The sequence below is a fragment of the Drosophila elegans genome, unplaced genomic scaffold (assembly GCF_018152505.1).
Source record: "Drosophila elegans isolate 14027-0461.03 unplaced genomic scaffold, ASM1815250v1 contig_468, whole genome shotgun sequence".
Taxonomy (NCBI): Eukaryota; Metazoa; Arthropoda; class Insecta; order Diptera; family Drosophilidae; genus Drosophila; species Drosophila elegans.
Genome location: NW_024545855.1, coordinates 4,510,161 through 4,527,448, shown reverse-complemented (window position 1 = coordinate 4,527,448; position 17,288 = coordinate 4,510,161). Strand labels below are relative to the sequence as shown.

Here is a 17,288-nt window from a genome sequence, read left to right as displayed (position 1 = left end):
ATTCCAAGTGCAGCAATGCATCGACGGTAACTAATTCCAAATGCCAGCTATTACGGAAAACTGGTTTGATCGGAAAAGCGTGCCAGGTATGCTCGACTCTTGATCACTCAACCTCCTCCCAACCTCCACTGTACACCCTCTTTAAAAAACGATTGCGCGCGCGCTTCTTACTAAAATCGAAATGATTCGATATTTTCCCCACTGCACTGACTTTAAGTTGAATAATTGTTGCTGGGGTTACCCTGCACTGAGAAAATATTTAAGATACTATTTTTGTTTTGCTTATTGAGGGAATTTTTCGTTTTTAAAATATTTAAATATTTAAAATATCCTTTTTAATAAATGCCTTTACCCCAAAAAGGTCTTCGTTTTTGGCCTGTTTTTAATTTCTTTATAGATGTAAGTGGTAGTTTGCTTACCATACAACTTTCTCTTAAGTTGTACATAAAGCCACAAGCCACAAGCTTGGTCTTTCATAAACAAATTTGAGGATAAATTCCTATATAGATAATTGGTTAAACGTATTTAGCCAGACTCCTTTTTTTAGGAAGAACGTACTTATACTTTTTTCTGAATTAATTTTTTAATTAAATAGTTTATTTATTTATTTTTCGTTTCAGTTTTTATAAAGACAAGAATGTTATTATTTTGTAACTCTTTATGCCTAGCGCACTGACTTAGAAGCTAAAGGCTTGTAGCGTTAGGATGAAGCCTTAAAAATAAATTATTAACAAAAAATCGGAGTGCTTGTTTTTTTTCGTGTGCCGTGGCATACGTAGCCCACTCGTCAACTGCCTGTCGGGTTTCGAGATCTCGACCTTTGGGAGTGGGTTGCATTTTGGGTAACCCCCAAGCGTAGGGCGTTTCCCGATCTTAAAGGGGGCTTGCTTGGTTATTAGTGCCTATTTGAAGGACCATTAGGCTTCTATGGGAATGATCGTCAATCAAAAGTGTGTTTTTGGGAAACGGGAACAGTTTCTAACGTCGGAGATTATCGTGACTAGGGTAGCAATTATCAGCATTAATCGCTTCTGCCTAAGAAGTTTCCTTCGGTAAAACGTTTTCGAATATTAATTAAATAGGTAAGAAACAAAATAAGAACAGAACTGATATATAAGTTAGTACGGAGTCTTTCTCATAAGTTTCCTCTAACTTTTAATACAAGTAAATTTTGTTTCCTTTTCAAGAAAAGGACAAAATTATATTTAATTGTATATATTTTCCCTTATTCTTTTCCTGCACACCATTGCATGCGCATGTAAGTTTAGAAACTAAAACCCAGATACTATAACTTTTGTTATCGACATGAATCACCGTCAAAATGATTCAGCAGGGCGATTCAAATGCATCCCTCGGTTGCCTAGTACCCCCACCCCTTAATTGTTAAACCCTGAACTGTAACCAGATAATTTGCATTGCCTTGTGAAATACGGCAGGTTCCAGGGGCTAACGAGAGTATACGAGTATCTGGTATAAAATACTCGCTTGGCTAAGCCCTCTCTGTCTAAGGGGAACTGCCCGGTGTTCTGGGTCCGCGATTCAACAGGTTTGATCCGATCTGGCTGCCTGCCAGGCCATTTACTACTTGGCTTGGATTTTTTCCCGCTATTCAAAGTGCCACACAGCTGAAATAAATTAATTGCTTAGTTGTTGTTACTGCCTTAGCGGCATTATTTGAGATGAAATTTGCTTTTAATTAATAAACTCTCCACAAGCGAAGGCAATTTTGTTTTCTCGCTCTTAAGCACAAAGCAAAAAACATTGTTTTTATATCCTATATAAGCGTCATTCTTCTTGAGCAATTTAAACGCCACGTAGATTTACTGCAAATAGTCAAAGTTCAATCGTATGTGGCTAGATAAAATTCTCATTTTGATGTAAGCAATTAATATCATAAAAATATGATTTAAATTACTATTTTCTTTATTTTAAAATCCCATCCAAAAGAACAAGAAAATGTACACAATATTCTCTGTTTTTTCCTGTGTATTCTCTGGGCTTTTCAACCTTCGGAGATGCCTGTGCGTGGGGGTTTTCTTCTAACCATGTGTGCGTCTCCATAGACGTGTGTGTTTTGGTTTTATTAGACCAAAGTCGTGCACTACGTTAGCCAAAGTTGAGTGAGTGAAACGCGTTCTGCGTGGGATTCTCTAATACGATGATGGTGGCTGCTATTTGGGTTTTGGCCGATTCTGAAACTGGTTTTCCACTTGGCCAACTTGCCCATCAAGGAGTCGCCACGAAACAAAATCGAATGGCAGTTGAATAAAACGGACAAAAACAAAATCGTTAACCACACCAACAAGAGTTAAATTGCGCATAACATTTGAATAATTAAGCGCTGCCTCTCTTGCCTGGTTAATGTCGTATTTGTTTATATACTTTGAAATACCAGGCCAGGGATTCTCCCCAGATTCTACAAAGAAATCCCTAAACTTGCTTGACCTCAATTCTTCGCCAATCTTCCCAGGGAAATCTCTTTGATTTCATAATCGAATCGAAAGTTGAGCTGGCGACGTTTCGAAATCTGTTACTCGAATTTCCAGCTTTGCTTTTCGTATAGGGATCCTCGCTCCGCACACAAAGGCATAATCAGAGCTTGGCGTGCCCTTTTTTCCAGCTCTGGCGGGAACCGGACACAGGCGGAACCACTTACTGAGCGGGACAGCAAGAGCGCTCCATCTTTGTCTAAATCTGAGTATCTATGCATCTGTTGCTGCCTTGATTTTCTCATTTTCTCACACTCCAGAGCCACCGATCGAGGAACGCCAGCGGGCTTGGATCTACAAAGAAAAGTTGACTCCAAAAAGGGTGCTTTGTACTGCGGCGAGGAGGGAAAATATGGTAAGAAGGGGGAAAAAAATCCGAAGAAATGGGAAGTGTGGAAGATTAAAAAGTTTTCTCAATGACAGCATCTTTACTTTTTCGGGTTCTCGATGTTGTTAAATGCTTTAGATTTCTATTTTCTATTTTTTATGAGGACGGCTTTTAGCGGGCGATCCCCTCCAACTACCTTCCAAACTTTAGACTGATAAATTCCCTTAACATTATCTAAACTTACTATAGGTATATAAAGGTAGGTAGGTTATTACAAAGTTATTTTGTTGTACACTTTATGGTGCAAACCTGTAAACTTGATTATTTAAAAAACTGATTTCACTATTTTTCATAAAAATAAATTTATGTAAACACTCTTGATTATTTAAAGATAGATTTCTTGTAACTGAACAGATAAAATGATAAATGAATTGTAATGCTTATTTTGAGGGTAAAAAAGAAAGATAAATAACTAAAAATTTAAATATAATTTTAATAAAAGAAAAATTGTTACATGTTGGGTGTAAATACCCAGCCTCTACCTCTAATCGTCTCGAATTGCCGAAATGGACGACAACAGAGTCAAAGAAAACCAAAGACACCAGCAGGCAGCTACAATCATAATTACGAGGTTAACCTTAAGAGTTGACACAAATCCGGCCAGAGCTAAGACCGAGGTACGGCGGCCTCTGCCGCTCGTTCCCAGCAATTAACTTCGAATGACACCAAATGCCACCGAGGCACGCCACCAGTCCACCAAGTCGCCATCAACATCCACCATCGGAAGTCCAGAAGAGCCGCACCACGCCGCCCACCATCGGATGGCAATTGCAAGTGAACGGCAACTTTGAAGCCGCCCACAAAGCGACAAAGTTGCCATACCCTCGCCAAAGGGTATCATTATTCTCCTGTAGAAGGCAGTGATTATATGACTCATTGCTTAAATGAGTTAATTTAAAATGTTTATATTTTATTTATTTTCATGACATTTTTTAAACTAGTCACCTGGAATGGGCTTTATGTGCTGAATTCAAATTTGGAATCGTATTTATAATATTCTACATATGTAGCAAAAAGGGCATTTTATGTTCTGATATTAGAATTCAGTTTCAGTTGCTGCTTTACCAGCTGCTGCTGATGATGTTGATGTTGTTGATGATGCTGATGATGCCTGTTGATGATCTTAGCTGGCTTTGGGCATGGGCAGTTTTGCGGTTTATTTGATCAGTGTACAACTAGCATTCCATCGATTTGTATGTAGGACTAGCAGGCGAAAAGGGAGAGAGACGGGTAGACATGGGGAGGGAAATGGGAAGTCTTACAATTTTGTAACGATGGAGAGATGTATCTCGCAGATACACAGGGGTTCCCTTGTGAAGTGCAATTGAAACACTGTGTGAATTTTTCAGCGTCAAGCTTTCGGTGCCTATGTGTTGGCTGTTTCTGTTTAAAAGTGTGCGAGTGTGAGAGTGCTTGTGACTTTATAACTTCATCTAATGCAGAGAAAAAAATAATACAATTCTTACTGAAATGTTCGGTATTAATCAAAGAATTTTAGATATTAACAAGAATTCGCTTTCTGCTTGGGAAATAATTCCTTGAAAACGTATATATCAACAACTAACATTAAATAGTATATTTTTGTTTTATAAATGGTTACTAAATTATTCTACCGTATTGATACTTATTGATGAATCATTAATAATGTGTTTCAATGTCAAAACCGCAGTTACCCAAAAATCGATATTACTTTTAAATCTTAACATAATGGTACATAAAAGCTACAACCAATCGCTAACATATTTTTTTCTCCGTATATGAGCCTTGCTTTGGGCACCACTCCCTACCGCGCAACCTCCCCCGAGAAACCCACGATCTGCGTGGCTCATTCAATTCAAATGGCTCGTGATTTCGTAAGCCCGCTTTTGTTGTTGCCCCGCTGGGAGCTGATGTCGCTGTTGGGTTGTTGGTGTATCTACTGGCTAGTTGTTGGTGTTTCTGCTGCAGTGGACTCGAGATTCGAGGCCACCGAACGTCGACTGCAAGTGCGACTTTGGCTGCAGTTAGACGTCAAGAGATTTGCAGCATTTTTCTCCGTCTGCGTTTTGTTTCTTTTTGTGTGGCGTGATGACCTTGAGCCGATCATTTTAACCAAGTGGCTCTGTGTGCTGGCCAAGTGGCTGACTTGCGAGTGTGTGTGAGTGAGTCGGTTACCCAGTTCCAGTTACTTTTGGAAGCTTTTGCTCGACCATTATATAAGCCTTCGCTGCGCCATTGCAAGCCGATGCAAAAAGTTAATTACAATAAGCTAGGATCAGGGTTGAGCCACTTACACTACCCTTACTGCTCACCTAGCCATTCTAATTTGACTTTATCGTTCTACTCATATGTTTTTATGTTTATGTTTATGTAAAGCCTTGCATTTTTAATCTCTTCGCATTTAAGGTTTTAATTTTACGAAAACGGACCCTATAGTATTGTAAAAAATTATAAATAAAATGTGGAGTGTTTAAAATTGTTTGTAGGAAATTGCATTATGTTGGGGGACTGTTTTTTTATTTTTTGCTTAATAGGAGTAACTACAGCTAATAACCTATAGGCTCCTTATGGTAGTCTTTTGTCTTGGTCTTGCACCTGGAAGCGTCTCCCATCCCGTCGATGTTCTTATCCCAACGAACAACTTACAGAGATGGTGAATCCAAATAAACAATTGGAGTTTCACACCCTAATTGTTCAAAAGTCTTTTAGCAGGACCCTCTGGAATCCTCTGCAAACCCATTAACAGGGGAATCCAGGGAAACGGTAGAAGTAACTCTCCCATTCAAGATACTAGCTCCAGAGCCCGATAAGGATTATGGTGGTATGCGTAAAGTGAGATCCATGGGTGGATTGGTTCCCGGTCTCCGCCTTTTTCCAGTAGACGCTGGCTATGGAAACCCATTGAAGCGGCGTTCGGGGACTAAAATTCCGAGGAGGTCCATGGGTAAACCTACCAGAAAGAACCAAAATTCCAAGGGCATGGTTCGATTTCGGGCCGAAGACGAATAAGAATTTTCGCCGCCTCCGCGGCCAAATGTACGATTTCCATTCACAAGACTGATAAGTTTAAAATGCCTTACGAGAATTCGGGAGCCGAATAAATAAGTCTCTCTTTAGAACCTTTTGACCAAAATATCATAAATAACAGGCATCAAGGTTTTTCATTTAGGAATACATTACTTTTATTTATCTGTCAACGATTTGTCAGGGTCAAAAGTTATCGTTTTAAATTTAAGGTCGATGGGCATAAGTTATGAAGGGCGGCTTGTTATTAGTTTCTTGTTAATTGTAAGTTAGTTTTATGTTAAAATAAATTCCCTGGTTTAGCCATTACCTTTCGGCTGTCCAGGTTCTGGTAGATGTTGTTGTTCAAGCGGTTCCTTTGCCCACTCACCATCAAGTATCCTTGAATATCCGTTCAAATTTGCTGATGAGCAGGTATGGCGAACCGCTGGAGCCTTTGCGCAGTTTTGAAAACTCCCAAGAGAGGATTTTCCTGCAACCCAAAGGAGAAGAAGGATTTGATGACAATCAGGGTGGCGGAGTCGTTTTGGAGGGTTTCGACGAAGGCAGCGGAGAAGATTGCGATGAACTGCCTTACGGACCGACAACTCAGGCAGGAAAGGACCCGTTGACTGCTATCTTGGGTATTTGTGTCCCAATGGGTCTAATCATGATCCAGTTTCTATTGTAAGAGATTTAGAAAAGGAACAAAACAAAAAACCTAGACTCATAATTGGGTTTTTGCTTTAAATTTACTTTTCACATTAAAGAAGGGTAGGAGAAATAGCATTTTCTAAAACACGACATTCTCGGCGCATTGTCATTTTTCAAGTTTTCTGCTGTCGTAGTACGTTTCTTATGCGTTTCGCGAAATTGTCACAGCTACAACCGATGACCTAATTACTTCGGGGGTTCTTGGACACACATCCAAGATACGGGGGTATTCTTGGGGGCCTGTTCTTGGCTTCTCCGTTTCACGTTTACTGAGTTAGCAAGAAATGCCTCGAATGTTGCAACAGCAGCGCTTCAAGCGCACTCATGAGACATACATTTTGTCCATATCCAAAATCAAGCGAAGCGAATTTCGCAAATAATTGGAGCAGTTTGCCAACGCTCACGTTTTAGACAAGGTAACACTTGGCCAAGGTAAAGACAGTTCCGATAGTGCCATATGTGGAAAAAACATAGTGCCATGCCGAGCCGAAGAAAAAACTCCGACAGCGATATCTGATAATGATATTGCCTCCTTATCGGCGGAAAAGGAGGGAGAATGGGAATGAGTCCTGTTGGTCATAGTATTAATCGTAGCTGCCTCATCGATAAGCCAAACCAACACTCGATAAGCGTCCTGGAACATGGACAGACCCATTCTTATCGCTGCCAGGAGCTATATGCCTGTATCCGTAAGTTTTTATCTGCAGTGGAAAAATTATTGTTTTTGTTAACGAAAGGAAGATTAGAAATTATGATTCCATCTCATAAACTTGACTAGTTTCAAATCAAAATTTATATAATTCTTTCTGCTCAAATTCATTTAAAATTGATTTTTTTTGTTTTTTACTTTGAATTCTATACCAATCTCCAAATAACAAGCTTATTGCCTCAGTGTTTAAGGCAAAAAAATTTATGTATACGCACATCCTGGCGTTAATCGATTCACTATCAGTCCCTTGATAAAATCATAAAAAATAGATAATTATTGGACGTGTCGTTAAATATTTGAGCTGATAAATGGACCTTGGTCCTAAAAAGGAACGTCTGAATAATTGCTCCACTATCAGTGCGATTTTCTGGGGGCGTTGACCAAGTCCCCGTGGTCGAGGTCTCTTATCAGCGGCGGGGAGGCGAAAACCGAGGGCCGCAAGTCTGGGACATTGTCCGGCGATGACTCTAAAATCCTCCCGAACCGCCGAGGGGTGGAAGACCCGCAGAGGCTTATCACAAGACCAGGCGGCGAGCGTAAATAATACAATGTAGCAGGCAATGGGAAATGTCGGCCGGGAGGAGAGGGGCGAAAGAAGGAGGCAGAGTTTTCCTCGGCCACGGGAAAAGCAGGAGAGCTACGTGCGATAGGTCAGGGTGCAAAAGGCAAAAGAAAAACAAACCTTTGCGGCCGGCAAAGTGCATTCGCCAAGGAATGGAAATCGATGTCAGGAGCATTTGAAGAAATTCTTTTCTTTTAAATTAAAATTATAATTATTATTTGGGTTTTAAGAAATATACTTGAGTTTATTCACTTTATGTATATATCGGAAGGAAAAGTTAATGAGTTATCTTAAATTCTGACCAAGCAATTGTAGTCACATTTATGCAATATTTTTTAAATCATTGAGTTCTTTAAACAGAAGAATCATTTAATTATGTTTTTTCATAATAAAGTATATATATTTTTATAGTTAAAGGAATATATCAACAGGATCATTATCATTTCTTTGAGTGTAAAGTTGTGCTGGTTGTTTACGAAATGGTACTGGTGAAGTGGACGAGTGATAAAGCAAGGAGAAGACAGAAGAGCGCCGCATAGAATCCATTAGCAGTCGCTCGGAACGGAATTGAGGGATTCTCCCGATGGGCGGGGAAATGGGGAAATAGGAAAATGGGGAAATTACGGAAGGGGGCCGGGCAAAAAGTGCATGTGAGTGGGAATGGAAATGGGTACATGAGGAGTCCGTCAACTGGCAGCCAAGTGCATCCCGACTCCTCTTTCTCTTTCTCTTTCTTTGTCTCTCGTTTTCCTCGCATTTTCTTCTGGGTGAAAGGGTTCAATGCTCGATTTCTTCTAGCTGCAATAGTTGCCATGGGAAATCTCTCACACAAAGGCCTCTCAGCAGGATCAACCCCCAATTACGTTCAATTAAGAACTTGAACAAGCTGTTGTGTAATTTGTGAATTCTGCGGGTAAAAAGGATCCCTCGGCTTGATTGCCTTAATTGAGGTCGATGGAAAATTTAATTCTAGAAGTTCCGCCACCGATAATCACTGGCAAACACGCGTCCGGCAGCATGTCGGAATCTGGAAATTATGCAGGATCGCGAGCGCTACCGATTCGGAAGTCGATTCCTGCATAAGGGCAGGATCAATAGGATTTTATGCAAAAGGTGGTGGCAATAAATTGAATTAATTTCCTCGATACACTTTAAGAATAGGATTTTGAAAAAAAATATGGTGAGATAACACAACAGAGTAGTAAGTTTTTTGTCTAACAAATTATAAATATTATGTTTACAAAGGTAAAGGATTAAGCTTTATGAATTAAGCACTGCGATTCGTTCGCAGTGACATGTTCAACCTCTCTTTTTACCCAACGAGCTACCCCGAATAACCCGAAAAATCGCTCATCAATTTGTTCATCTTATTATAAACAGTCATCGGGTTGAAGCGATCCTCGACCGAAGTTCAATGCTCCCAAGAAAAGACCTAAAGAAAAAATGGAAAAGAACAAAGAAAACGGCAAACAATGACTCGGTATACAAAGGGAAAGAAGATGGGAAAAAGGCCTGTAGATAGCGTACATAATGCAGGGAGAAAAGGGCAAAAAAGGCTAAAAGTCAATGAATAGCAAAGACAATGAGGCTGATGAGGCCAAAAGGACGATCGCCACTCACGTGGACCGAATGCTGATCCTCGAGATGTGCGTGCTGCGATATGCGCGTGTGTTCCAGGAATAGCAAACAGGACACGCCCACGCCAACGCCCTGCTTAAGGAATATGATCCCGTAGGAATCTTAAATTTGCCTTTAGTTGGTGTTGAGTAATTTGTGCGCCGCGAGATAAAAATCTGTTAAGCGGTTACTAAACATAAACATAGTTCGGGGGTTGAAAAGATTAGTTGGCACTCGAAGAAAAGGAGGGAACTCTTTATTCATCTTACAAATTGTCATATTTTCAAAAATTAGGGGAGAATCATCCAGACAAAAAAAGTGCTCTGTTAATACATGGTGATCGATATTTAAATATATTTCTGCAAAGCAAATTTTTTTGTTTTGAATGTGGACTTTGCCAATCCCGTGGTATTAAGTATTTAAATAAAGAAAAGGTGTAAAAAAATACATGTTTGAATGACTTTGCTGACAAAGCACGATGGCCATCTTTTTCAATCCCCAATTATGTTTTATATTTAAGCAAAACAAGATTGATTTTTTTGAGTGTGAACTTTGTTTAACCCCTGGTGCGCGGGGGTGTGTGATCAGTAGCTCCTTCTGGTCGAATGCTGGCGGTCTATTTTCGTCGCAGAATCGGGGCACTTAAGGCTTCATGTGGGTCCTCCCCGGGGGTGGTGATGACTGTGTGACCTTCCCCTATTTTGGGGGTAGGTTCAGTTCGTTGCCACTATTTGTGTACTCCTGCATAGCGTTGCAGGGGTTTGTCAATCTTCATTACGATTTCTTTACATCGCCCGCAGATCGCAGGCAGCTCCTTGTTTCAAGGACAATTGCTGGATTGAAAGTTCCCACATGGGCAGCAAAAAATCAATTAAACGCTTAACTTTTGATGCTCGCGAACCTTGTGTGCGCCTATTGAAGCATGAGTGATAAATTGATAGTTCGAGATTCAAGGAGGGAACGAGGAATTTTTCCCTCCGTTTCAATTAATTTACCATTAGAGTGCCAATCACATGATCTTGCCTCAAAATAGAAATAGACTCCAATATTTTCCGCCTCTATTTTTATGCAAAACAGTCAGGTAAGGAGACTGCTCTTTAGGAGCGAATTCCTGTTCCTTTGTCTATCCACAAATTGCCGACAGATACACACACACACGTACTGAATACTGCCAGGCAAATTGCATTATATCTATTTTCTATTTTTACTTGGAAAATGCCAGCATGCCGGCGAATGCAGCTAAGCGAGCGGAGGATTATAAGGCCCATCATCGACAACGCCGCTTCCTTCCTGCCGCTGCCGCTGCCGCCCAAATAGCTGTAATAATAAAGCCGATCTTTCTCCAGTCCCTGTTTACTGTAGGATGCGACAAGAAAAGCAGGAAAAACTCCTTGGCCGCTCACACAGATACACACTCAAGGCAAGCGTGCAGTTGTCGTTGTCCTATCCCAAGAGCAAAAATCGTTTCCCCAGACTCCCCTAGTCAGTGCTGTTGGGTCGGACGTTTTCCCGCCTGATCTGTCCTTATTGGATCCACTATAAACGCTGCCATGAAGAAAAACATTATTTTTTCCCTCAATAAAAAACATTTTATTGAATTGTTAGTTTTAATTTATCAATATCGGATTTGTCCTTATTGGATACACCATGAGCAAAAATATGTTTTTCCCTTAAGAAACAAAGCATTTTATTGTCTCGCACGTTACTCAAATGCTATTATGGTTTTCGTATTTCTTTAAGAGTGAGTTATTTTTATCAATGTTCAGAATTGAATTGAATTGTTATCTGTGTGCCTTAAATTTCTTCTCGTTATTTCAACTCTATTTATCCTTTCAGGAAATGGGCTGCTGGCATCTCTATTGCCTGTTCCTCTCTTTGAGGAGTTGCCTGGCCGAGTTCAATGAACCAGCGTCACCTCTTGGGGCAGAGCACTGCCTATGCCTCCGCCTCTGCCACCGTGGACTGCGACTGCAAATGCAACGGAGGCAGCGCCACACAATCCTTTTTCTTTAGACTTTTCTCGTTGCCACCCTTCACTTGATCTTTGGTGATCTCTGCCGGCTTCTCCGCCCAGCTGGATACGGAATGTGGTCGTTGTTGCCTCATGTTGCAGTTGTCTCTGCCCAAAGGAGCCACGCAGGAGTTCTCAAGGGTTCCAGCGCGATTCGGATCGGTTAAAGTTGGGGCTTTGGATTTCACTTCGTGTGGGGAAATGTAAACATCGCCGTCATCATAATCGCTGCCAGCATCCCAAGGCTGCCTGCCTTGGTTCCATTTTGGGGCAGGGGTATGTATCCCTTTCGCTTCTCATTTTTTTATTTTCGTCGGAATGCTCGGCTTGTTTACTCAAATGTATATTTGATCTTCAGCTGGAGTAATTTCTTCTTCTCTGCCCCTTTTGACTTTTCGCTGGATTTGGAAACTGAAGTGCACTTGTGTTTATCTGTAAAGGATTTTTCAAGGAATCACCCAGGGGCAGCCAGCATTTTTTGCAGAGTCCATCACATTTCTGGGCACTGGGGGATCACATTTTCATGCGGTACAGTTGCGAACGGAGATCCGAGCAAACGAATGGGTTTCGGATGTGTTGATGTGGTTTTTAAAAGTGAAAAGTGAAAAGTTTTTTACCAGCTTGAGAAAAGTTTAACGTTAAAATGTGAGGTATATACATTATTGAATATGTAATATTATTGTTATTATTGTTATTATATTAATTTATTTGTTGTACTTTGTAGACAAACGTGGCTAACTTAAGCTAAAGGTTATTCAGCCTGACTTTCAGCGGTTTTTTTACTTTTTATCCAATTAATTACAAAGTTCTTGATCAAATTTTGGATAAATATAAGGGAATACACCAACATTGCTTAAAAGAAATTTCTTCTTAAGATAAACATAATTAAAGTTATTTTCTATTTGGTTCTAATTGAAATTTTAATTGAAAATACAAACATTTTTCAAATTTCAAGTAGAAATTTTTAAATTGAAAAACACATATTTAAAAAAAAAATGTTCTTTACATAATCTTTTATTTGGGTTTTATCAAATTCATTAAAACCAACTCTTTGAATATGTAAATGAATTTAACCTGGCGACCCTGTGTTTAAAATTTCAAAACATCAATCATTGAGCTCTCCTTTAAGAAACACCCTTCCTCTTGATGACCCAAAGCACCCCAAGTACAGTCACCACAAAGAGTGGCTCGAAAGGATCGGCCAGAGTCCACTCTACACATACGAACAAGAGTCAACCGATGGAAAGAGAACAAACCAATCACCAAACCGAGGGGAATGGAGGGGCTGGATATTTTCTGGGGACTCGAGTCCTCCATCCTACACACACGTACGATTGGCGATTATTCATGACTTTATGGACTGGGTAGCAGGACATTAAAATTGCTTTTACGCCAACTCATCGGGCGAGAGGATTAAACTGGTTCTCGGGCGCTTTGTATGCCACTCACAGTCGTCGGATTCAGATTCAGTTTGATTCAGTCCTCACTGAAAAGGCAACAGTCCTCAGTCCTCAGCCGCTCCTTGAAATTGGAATCTGGTGAAACCAGTTTGCTCCGCTGCGGTCTCTCGCACTCCTCTACCTCTTGGACCTCGCGGATCCCACGAAAAAAGGGATACATCGCATCTGAGAGATATGTTTATCCAGTCCGCCTTTGTATGAGTATTTGTGTATATTGCCTTTTGACGCAATCCTTTCGTCCTCGTCACCATCGCTTCTTCGCTTCTTTCGTTACTTGTGTCGTTTTGAAATGGGGGTTCCATTTTTGAGTCTTCGGTGTTTTTCGGGTTTTGGTTTGTTTCCTTGGGATATTTTTTGGTTGTGTTTTATTTTCGGGCTTGCGTACAGTTTCGATATTTGGCAGGGGAGTGGAAACCTGGAGGCCCCGAAGTGGCCTGAAATTGGAGCAAGGAATGATGTGGACTAACTGACAGACCGACGGGAGTTATCTTAACCCAGTGGCTCTTGCATTGCGGAAAAGTATAAATGAGAAAATAAATAAACATGGAAAAGTCAACAACCTAAATTTAATACGTGTATAAACGATTTTGGCTCATAATCAATATAGAAAAATTAATCCAACAAATAAATTGCACAAACAAACTTCTTCTTGGGAAGTGCTTTTTATTGATTGACCCAAAATAAAATGATATAGGAAAAGTTTTGAGCTTAAAGTTTTCTGCCCTTTTTACATGCATTTAGGCAGTATTTGGGTTTTAAGGGTTGCCAGAAATCTCTTTCCAATCTTTGGCCTGTAATCTACATGTTAGTTTCCCCTCCAGTTCTCATAATGAAGGAATTTGTCAACTCTCATTGTGAATGGCGACTTCGTGCTGCGAATAATGTTAAATGAGGCTTCTTCACTTTATAACGCGCATAAAAAGTTCGTCTTTTTGTGAAGTAGGTCTGGGGATGGGAAGGGGTCTTGGTTTTGCTTTTGGTCGGGGACTCGTACTGCAACTGGGACTGGAGCTTGATCCATTCTTGGCCGGCCCTCTCAAACTTCCAAGTGACGGCGGAGAAAGGCACTTGAACTGCAGTATTTTTCTTTCTTTCCTCATTTTTTGCAGGTCTGTGTCTTCTTTGGCCTTTGTATTGTTACGGGAAAAATTGTGCGCATGCGCAAATGCGATCAAGAGCAAGAAGTGGAGTGCAGGAAAAACGGCCTCAACCACAGCAGGAAAAACAGAGCAAAAGACCTCGCAGAAATAAAGGAAAATATTGTGTGAAATGTCGGTCCGGATGGGTGGATGGATGGTGGATGGTAGACGGCCAGAGAGTTGAATGCCCGACTCATTTCAGAGGAGGTGACGTTCGGTTAATGAAGGGCTTTGCGAGGTCGGCGTCGTTTTCCCTGCCTTTACATTTTCCATTTCCATTTTCCTGCTCCTCTGTTTTTGGTAAGTGGGAAGCCGAAGACAAAGCCTCACCTGTCGGCAGACCAAGTTCTCAGGATCGCCGCCTGGGAAAGCACTTAAATGGGTATTCATGCCCAGCTTAGCTTTTCTTCTGGCCAAGGAAATTGTCTCTGCCGCCCGATCCGTCCATTGCGGTTTTCCGCGGGCCTCTCTTTTTGGCTGCAGGAAGCTGTGGCCACCGCAATCTTGGCTTGGCCCGTATACGTAATTCGACCGACCAAGAAGGAACACTCGCTTTAACCACATTTGCGAGTGGGTCTAGGCAATGAATGTCAGGCATCTGTTGCTGTTGCAAATTGCTGAAGGAAACGCACGAGTGCCGCAGGAGAGAGTTGGCAGTACAGCAATAGCAACACTAGCCACACTAGAAAAAACATAATACGGAATCGATATCAAGATTTTCAGAGCGATAGAAAATACAAAGAAGTTTATTTTTAAATTAAAAACAAAATCATGAGCATCATACTCCCTACTCAAAAGGAAGTTTTAGTTAGTAAGTTGGGTATTTCTTGGTTAAATTCAAACTGATTCTATTTAAGTTTTATCGACTGGAAACAAAAATCAATTAATAATTAACCTCTAATAATTTAAGGTCTGTTTTGGGAATATTTTCTCTCTGTGCAGCGACAGTTGCTCTCTTTGGTTCATTCAACCCGACAGACACGAGAGCCTTCCAGCTGGGGATAGCTTTAGCTAGCGCTGCATAGATGGATGAATGGCTGGATGTGTAGATGGACGGATGGTTCTGTTTAGCCGCTCGGTTTCTAGCTGCTTGGCTGACTGCGGTGGGCAGAGCACCACTACAGCACTACTGAAACTGCAGCTAAAACTGCAACTGCGCCTGGGAGGTAGAGCGCGATATGACCACACTGCATGCCAGCAGAACCAGAGAGGACTTGGGAATACCAGTGGCCCCCTGTTTTGGCCTCGAATTGCAAAAGCCGAAAGCATGTTTTACAAATGGATTTCATGTTCAGTGCGTTATGTTTCTCGGAAAGGATTTCTTGTCATGGCCAGGTCTGGTGGTCGTCGATCGGTCGTCTTAGCTGGCTGCCTGCGAAACGAACAAAAATGAAATGAAATGCGACAATGGTCATACACATGGGGCATTCAAATGCCAATGAGTCGTTGACACGCCGCTTAAACAGCAGTTCATCTGCGGGTGAAAAAGGGCCAGAGTTTTTTGGTCTTCTTCGAAGAAAACGAACACACTTTCAGATCCTGCCAGTCCACCGTGGTGGTCAGTCTGCAATCTGCGCCATATCCAGGTCAAATGCATGTCAAAGTCATTAAAATGAAAAGAGGCCGAGTATCTCGTCTCCTGAATCTGAAGGCGATCTTTCTGGCATTCGGGGAAGTGCGGCGGGAACGGAACACAAGGAGGGTGTAATAAAATGCAATCAAAAATTAAAAAAACAATCGTTTTATGGCTTTCCCACAAAAAAATTCGTCCAGAAAATGTTTTATGTATCAGGAAACTGCGAAGGGTTAATGACAAAGGGACTTCTTACGACGTGGCTGCTGGTCGAATATTTAAAAGGAAATGTTATAAGAAGCGATTTGAAGATAAACGAATAGGGCAAAGGAATGAGACCATAATATAGCTCCCAAAAAATTCATAAAGCACAAGAGTATTTATTTCAAGTCGAGACTTTTAAAAGTCCGAAAAAATCGTAGGCACAGAGTGTATATCATATATACTCATTTCTTGAATAAGATTTGAAATAACGCTAAGATATTAAAATATTTATAAGCTAAGCTATAATAACGCGGACGTAGTTATCAAATTGTCTTTTTCTTTTTCTAATATATATTTTACAAGGTACAAGGTTATTACACTGATCAAAACTACTCGATTACTGATTGTAAATACACCGAATGATTTTTTTCGAAGCTGCTCTTATATACTCGGATTTTTGTAACCCCTTTACTGCCTTAGGACTTTGAAACGCGTCGTATGCTAATTAAAGAGAGCGGCAATCAAAATTCAACTCCCGTTCTGAAGGATTGATCGCCCCAGCTCGTCGGATGACATATTATTTAGCAAATTGAAAATATTTTTCAGTTGGCCATTCGCACGTTACAATTACCTTTTTCCCCGCGAGTCCCACGATCCGCCCCAGCCTTTTTGCACCCTCTAAGCCCCCGAACCAGAGCGAAAGGGATCGCGTTTAATGTTTTTTTTCATCATGAGCCGCTTTTTTTCTGGGCTGGGCCCACTGCACACACATTGGAATGCAAATCAAAAGGCGGAATGGGGAAGGCTATAAACGTATCCTCTGATACACACACTCACTCGCAACAAGAGAAACGCCAGAGAATAAATAACATCGTTGAACTCCCTCTTCGCGGCATTTGCCAGTGGATACACACGGCTGACTCTGACAGCGATCCTCGAGGTCTGGACTCCGATTCCGATCCCATCCCATCATATCCAGTCGAAGGCAGTACCCTGCACCCTGTGGCGGCCCAATTGTGCCAAGGCGGCACGTCCTCGCCTGTTTAGATGAGTATAGTATGCTCCCTTCGTGCAAGTGCTTGAGATTTTATATATGCATGCCACGGTCTTTTGCACTGATGAAAAATATCAAACAAAAATATATTGTACCAGCTCCTGAAAAAGTTAAACAGTATAAACCATTATATTCTGAAGATTTTTAGAGTAAATATTTAAAGCTTTGTTTAGTTTAAATCAAATTTTTTTATATTGTTAAAGTAAATATTAATCACCTTGTAATGCTTAAATTCTGGTTTTTAGATTTGAATTAGTAATGAATTTTTATAATAAATAAATTTGTTTACACCATTAAAACTAGTAGCTTCGAATAACATTTAACATACCAATGCACTAAAGTTACTTTTAAATGAAAAAAAATGGTAACTTTATTTCTTAAGGCCA

General features: G+C 40.7%; 2 protein-coding genes across 2 annotated transcripts in view; both read left to right on the top strand.

The window, feature by feature from the left end:
• LOC108142931 (clavesin-2) overlaps window positions 1-17,288 on the top strand; it is a 50,556-nt gene that overhangs the window by 14,332 nt on the left and 18,936 nt on the right. The gene's annotated exons all lie outside the window — the stretch shown is intronic.
• Window positions 6,043-6,663, top strand: LOC108142936. Its single transcript, XM_017267031.1, has 2 exons — window positions 6,043-6,144; window positions 6,206-6,663. The coding sequence occupies exons 1-2, from the start codon at window positions 6,097-6,099 to the stop codon at window positions 6,548-6,550; spliced, it is 393 nt and encodes a 130-aa protein (XP_017122520.1). The 5' UTR covers window positions 6,043-6,096; the 3' UTR covers window positions 6,551-6,663.

Excerpts from the sequence above, each read along its gene's own strand:
- LOC108142936 (XM_017267031.1), top strand. The coding sequence starts at position 6,097 with ATGGGCATAAGTTATGAAGGGCGGCTTGTTATTAGTTTCTTGTTAATT. Across the intron at positions 6,145-6,205 it reads TTATTAGTTTCTTGTTAATT|GTTCTGGTAGATGTTGTTGT; the intron begins GTAAGTTAGTTT and ends TCGGCTGTCCAG.